Source organism: Lissotriton helveticus, chromosome 7, assembly GCF_964261635.1.
Source record: "Lissotriton helveticus chromosome 7, aLisHel1.1, whole genome shotgun sequence".
NCBI classification, from domain to species: domain Eukaryota; kingdom Metazoa; phylum Chordata; class Amphibia; order Caudata; family Salamandridae; genus Lissotriton; species Lissotriton helveticus.
Genome location: NC_136068.1, coordinates 1,300,673,049 through 1,300,678,845, shown reverse-complemented (window position 1 = coordinate 1,300,678,845; position 5,797 = coordinate 1,300,673,049). Strand labels below are relative to the sequence as shown.

The following is a 5,797-nucleotide window of genomic DNA, read 5'->3' as shown; positions in this document are numbered from 1 at the left end:
CACAGGGCATTCAAACAATAAGTGGTTGATAGTTTCAATTGGGGCCGGGCACGCCGGGCAGGCAACCTTGCCCCCACTAGTCCATCTGTTGGAAAACGCTCTTACTGGCAAGGTCCCAATTCTCATTTGGAAGTAAAGTTTGCGATCCAAAGGTTTTGTGATAACATCCCAAAATACTTCGAAATGGGGCCCGTCTTTAAAGTCCAGAAACATGCCGGTCAAGGAAAGAGAAGCTATATTCCTAGAAGTTTTAGAGGCCACAAACTTCCAGTACAGGTTTATTAAGGCCTTCTTGGGAGGAAACCCAGCGTTTGCTGGGTCTTCCCACAATTCCCCTGGGCCTAGATCCCTTAGTACACCCCGGATGCTAACTAGCCATTTAATCGTATGGAAAGTATCACACCTGATTACGTCCAACAACCCCCTGGTATATATTTCCAGTTCGGGCGTAGTCCATATCCGCCTCCAGTATAAAACTTGGCGCAAGGACGCAATGAGTGCTATTGGGCACAATCCCAAATCATAAAATAAAGGGCTCATGGGGGTGCTCTGGGGTAGTTTAATTAGGTTCCTGAGAAAACGATTTTCAGAAACTGACAATCCCCTTACATTCTCAAACCCCCATATTTCAACTCCGCATAGAGTGGAACTAACTACTTTACCATTATATACTGTTAATACCGGGGCTATAGGCTTAGTAAGGGACCTTGAATGTTCTGTACTCAATACTCCTGCGAGCTGGCGATGTTTAAGGGTGGCCAGCTCAACCTGTTTTTTCCAAGACAGGTCATGTTGAATGCAGACTCCCAAGTAGCTAAAAGCTTGAACTTTCTCAAGAGGTAGCTTATTCATGCTTACAGTACCCTTAAAAGACTTAGGTTCATTAAAAGACTTAGGGCCCGATGTAGGTCGGTCGGTAACGGCCGAAAATCGGTATTTTCGGCCGTTACCGATCGGAATACAGACAACGGGATGTAGGAGGCCGAAATCCTGCGAAATCGGCGATTTTACCGATTCGGAAAATCACCGAGTCGGTCGGATTCCGATTCGGAAAAATGTAGGAATCGGAAAAAATCTCCGATTAGGTAATCTACCGAATCGGAGATTTATTCCGATTACTACTTTTTCCCGATTCGGAATCCGACCGACTCGGTGACTTTCCGAATCGGTAAAATCGCCGAATTGGTATATATTCCGAATCGGTGAAAATCCGATTCCATGCGAAAACCCTAAGATTGAGATGTAGGTAAGCACAGAAATACCGATTTTGCTCTAAAATCGGTATTTCTGACTCGGAAATTACCATGGATTTGAATCAGGTGGTAACCAGGTGCAACCTATAAAAAAAGACCCAAAATGCAGTTCTACTTGCAACATGGCAGCTTTCTATGTCATAGCTAGACGGCTACGGCTACAGCAGGAAGGTGAGAGGGAATGGCTGAGACAGGAGCAGGTGTACAGGCAGAGGGTGACCCTGTGCATGCTGACAGATCCAGAGATCCTACAGAGGTACAGGCTGGAGGCAGACACCATCAGAGACCTCATCAGGGACCTCCAACCCCTGTTGCAGCACCCCACCCCAAGGGCACATGCAATCCCTGTGCAGGTGCAGGTGCTATGCTGCCTACATCTTCTGGCGTCTGGCAGCTATCAAAGTGTAGTTGCTGTGGCAGGAGGGGTGACCCAGAGCAGCCTGTCAAGGTTCTTCCACAAGTTCCTTGATGCCATGATCCAGAGGATGGCCCACTACATCTCCTTCCCTTCCACCCATGCAGAACTGGCACAGACAAAAGCTGAATTCTATCAGATGGCAAGATTCCCCCACATCATTGGCTGCATAGATGGCACACACATACCGATTTGCCCCCCTGCTGACACCGAATACGTATACCGCAATCGGAAGTCACGGCACACCATAAATGTGCAAGTGATATGCAATGCCAAGTGTGTGATCACTGACCTGGTTGCAAAGTTTCCGGGGAGTACCCATGACTCCTATATCTTCCAGAGTAGCGGGATTTATGCACGGCTGATGGCAGGGGAATTTGGCGAAGGATACCTCCTAGGTAAGACACAGTGTCAGACCCCCATTACCAAAATTGCAGTGTGTAATACATGTATGCATGTGAGTAATGTTACCCCTTCTCCTTCCAGGCGACAGTGCATATGCCCTACGCTCGTTCATTCTCACACCTTACCTCAACCCCTCAACACCCAGCCAAAGGAGGTACAACCGTGCACACAAAAGCACGAGGAACGTAGTGGAAAGGACCTTTGGCATCTGGAAGAGCAGGTTCAGATGTCTGCACAAGAGCGGAGGTGCAAGACAATACACCCCCATCACCTGCTGCAAGATTATTGCTGTGTGTGCAATGTTGCACAACCTTGCAGTCAGGAAAGGCACTGAGGTAGAGTTATCCGACTACGAGGACCCTGATGATGACAATGCTGTCCCACTACCACTACCTGCTGGAGTCTCTGCACCATCTGACGGCAGATACAGGCGTCAGGAGATCACAGACAACTATTTCTGAGTGAGTACAGATGCACAAACAGGTCAATGTATGTGTTCAGAAATTAAATTTAATAATGTTGCATCAACGTTACTGCACTGATGTGCAACAAAAGAAAAGTTAAACAACAAGGGGTAGGAATGTCCAATGTCCGGGTTGCCTCACCCGCAGTGGCAGTCCTATTTTTTGCTGCGCTTAGCAGGCCCACTGGGATGAACCTCACCCCCTTCAGAATGCCCTGCAGCCTCAGCTGAGCGTCTGGTGCTCCGGCGCGGCTCTGACGCAGTGCTGGCCGGGCTGCTGCGGCTGCTGCTGTCCCCAGCCTCGCCCAGGACGGGATTCACTGCGGTGTTGGAGATGAGTAGTGTCTCCATGGCTGTTGTTATACGGCCCATGCCCCTAGTGACCTCGGACATGGACTGTGTGAGGCTGGCCTCCATGTTTGCCCCACGTTGGCATGACTGGGCAGTCGCAGCCGCAAGGCGGGTGAGTGACCTGTTCGTGACTCTTGCATCCCTGCGACGACTCAGCTCATGGTCATCCAACCTGGTGCAGAGCTGGGTGATGGCAGTGGTCATTCGGCCAATTGATGTTGCTATGTCCTTGTTGCTGTCAACGAAGGTCTTGAAGCCCTGTGTCATCTCACCCATCTGCAGGTTGTGCAGGCGCAACTGGCGATGGCAGGCCAGGATGGATTTCGCCTGCATCCTCTGAATTGTGACCATGCTGGTCTCCAGCCCTGCGAAGACGCTGCCTCCCGGTGCTGGTATTGGGCTGCTGGTAGCACGTGGCCTACGTGGAATCCTGCTGCCCTGCTGTGTGTGCTCTGGTGTCGCTGGTGTCACGGGGTCTTGTGCAGGAGCCTGACCCGCTGCCCCCTCCATGATGACTAATGGAGCCACTATTCTCCTCCGGGCCGGGGAAGTGGCAGGTGCAGGGTGGCTCTGTGGTGGTGTGTTGTCCGGGGAGAATACCAATGAGGGCGACTGAGACTGAGACAGTCGGGGGGAGTGTGGAGTTGTGAGGGAATGTCCTGTGTCCTCCTCATTTGCCAGGGCACAGCTGTTGTCCTCCTCCTCCTGTGCTGCTGCACTGGTGCTTGCCACTGCCGCACTGGCTGTTGGTGCTGGAGCTGATGCTGCTCCCCCGCCTGATGGTGCCCCTAGGTACAAAGAAGCATTTGTCAAGTGGGTGCTAATGTGTTCCAGTCACAACTATTAAAGCATTGCACATCTCATTACAAACACGTTGATGCTGTATTACAGTTATTTATCTCATGCTTCTGCTGTGGCATTATTGGTAACTTTTGCTGAGTACATTTAGCACGATGCATTGCTCATGTCTGTTGCTAGCTGTACTGGCCTGGGGTTTGGCTGTGCATTGGGTCTGTAGGGGAGGTGTCTGGTATGGTGTGTCAAGTTGCGCATGCTTCTTACCTGTAGCTGTAGCTCGGGATGAGCTATCCAGGTCCCCAATGCCCACGACACTGGCCCTCTCGATGGTCGTCGCCACTAGTTCCTCCAGCTGAGTGAGGGGTGGCGCACGGTTTGTTCCTCCTCCAGTGAGTCCAGCCTGCTTGTGCAGGTCGGCCAGTTTGCGCTTGGTCACGCCACGGATGTCATAAAACCTCTTCTTGAGGTCGTCTAGGCTCCTGTGGGTGACACCAACTGCATTGACTTTCTCCCCGATGTCGAGCCACAGCCTCCTCTTGGTGCTCTCCGGGACAGTCAGGGACTGCCTGCCATATAGCTGGGTGTGCACCCTCACCACCTCCTCCACCAAAGTTTGTAGCTCCATGGTGCTGAATTTAGGATTGCGCTTCCGCCCTGCCTTCTGGCTCTCTGTGCTGGTGTCCATGTCTCTCAGGGATCCTGCTCACAATGCTGCTCTCTCTGTGTCTGCTCAACTCATGCAGCTTTCCAGAATGTTCTGATGAGTTGCACCTGCCTGGGTTGCCACACCCTGTGGGGGAGGGTGCTTACAGCTCATTGGCTGATGTCTTCAGTGTCACTCAACCAGCTCGGCAAAACGGCATTCTCCGAATCGGTATTTTCCGATTCGGTATTTTCCGAATGTGTTCGGTAAATACCGATTCGGAATGTATAATGCCTTCCTATTGGCCTTTCGGCCCATGGGGCGTATTTATTATTCCGAATCGGCGTTTACCGATTCGGTTGGTTCCGCATTTTTTTTTTGCCGATTCGGACTTGTCCGACCCGGCCTATACCGATTCGGTAGTTGGCGAATCGGTACGTATCGACTCTCGATACCGAATGCTACCGATTCGGTATTTTTCCGATGATTATTTCCTACATATCATTTTCCGATTTTGAAATACCGATTCGGTACGGATCGGTATTTTAAAATCGGTAAATGCGTTTTACCTACATCGGGCCCATAAACTTTGATTTTAAAACATTCACTTCCAAACCACGAGCAGTGCAAAAGTTTTCAAAAATCAGCAAAGCCCTTTGCATCCCGCTCGGGGTTTTTGCTATTATCAGGCAATCGTCAGTAAACATTAAAATAGGAACGTTGGCTCCTGCAAGAATAGGGAGGTCGACATTGGAATCAATCAGTATTTTAGCCACGCCATTAATGTACATGGAAAATAAAGTAGGTGCTAAAACGCAACCTTGCCGCACCCTTGTTTCTACGGGGAACTGGGTGGTGACATTTCCAGGGCGACCCCACCTAATCTGGTTAAAAATTTTCTCGGGAAGTTTTATGATTAATGAAAGGAGAGCCCCAGGCATACCCATATCATTAAGCACATTCCATAAGGTTGGGCGGGGGACCAAGTCAAATGCTGCCCTAAGATCAATAAAGGCGGCATAAAGGCTACCACGTCCAATTATCACTGTCTTCCAGTACAGCATAGCAAAATGCAAGACCTGGTCGACGGTGCTAATTGAGGATCTGAAGCCTGCCTGCAGATGGGACAGGATATTCTGGTCCTGCTCCCATAACAATATCTTGTTGAGAACCAGCCTACCAAAGATTTTTTGGGTGGTGTCAATTAGGCTGATTGGGCGATAATTACCAGGAAGTGATTTGTCACCTTTCTTAAATACAGGTATAATTTCAGCCCCATTCCAGGATTGAGGGATAGGGGCTCCCTTGGCAACCGCATTTGCCAAAAGGAGTATATAACTACCCCAAGAATTTTTGTCCTGTAGAAACAGGTCGGCGGGTACTCCGTCTATGCCGAGCGCTCTTCCAGGAACCACTAAGTCTAAAGCGCAATGCACATCGCCTAGGGTGAATGGGTCTTCCAGAAAAGG

The 5,797-nt window shown here is 50.1% G+C and overlaps 1 protein-coding gene across 1 annotated transcript; it reads right to left on the bottom strand.

Annotated features, from left to right (window-relative positions):
* Positions 1-1,527: 1,527 nt before the first annotated feature.
* LOC144767361 (uncharacterized) lies at positions 1,528-4,555 on the bottom strand. The gene is made up of 2 exons (XM_078650830.1): positions 3,950-4,555; positions 1,528-3,675 (listed from the first exon to the last, which is right to left on the bottom strand). Exons 1-2 carry the CDS (start codon positions 4,368-4,370, stop codon positions 2,693-2,695), a joined length of 1,404 nt encoding a protein of 467 aa, XP_078506956.1. The 5' UTR covers positions 4,371-4,555; the 3' UTR covers positions 1,528-2,692.
* Positions 4,556-5,797: the final 1,242 nt, after the last annotated feature.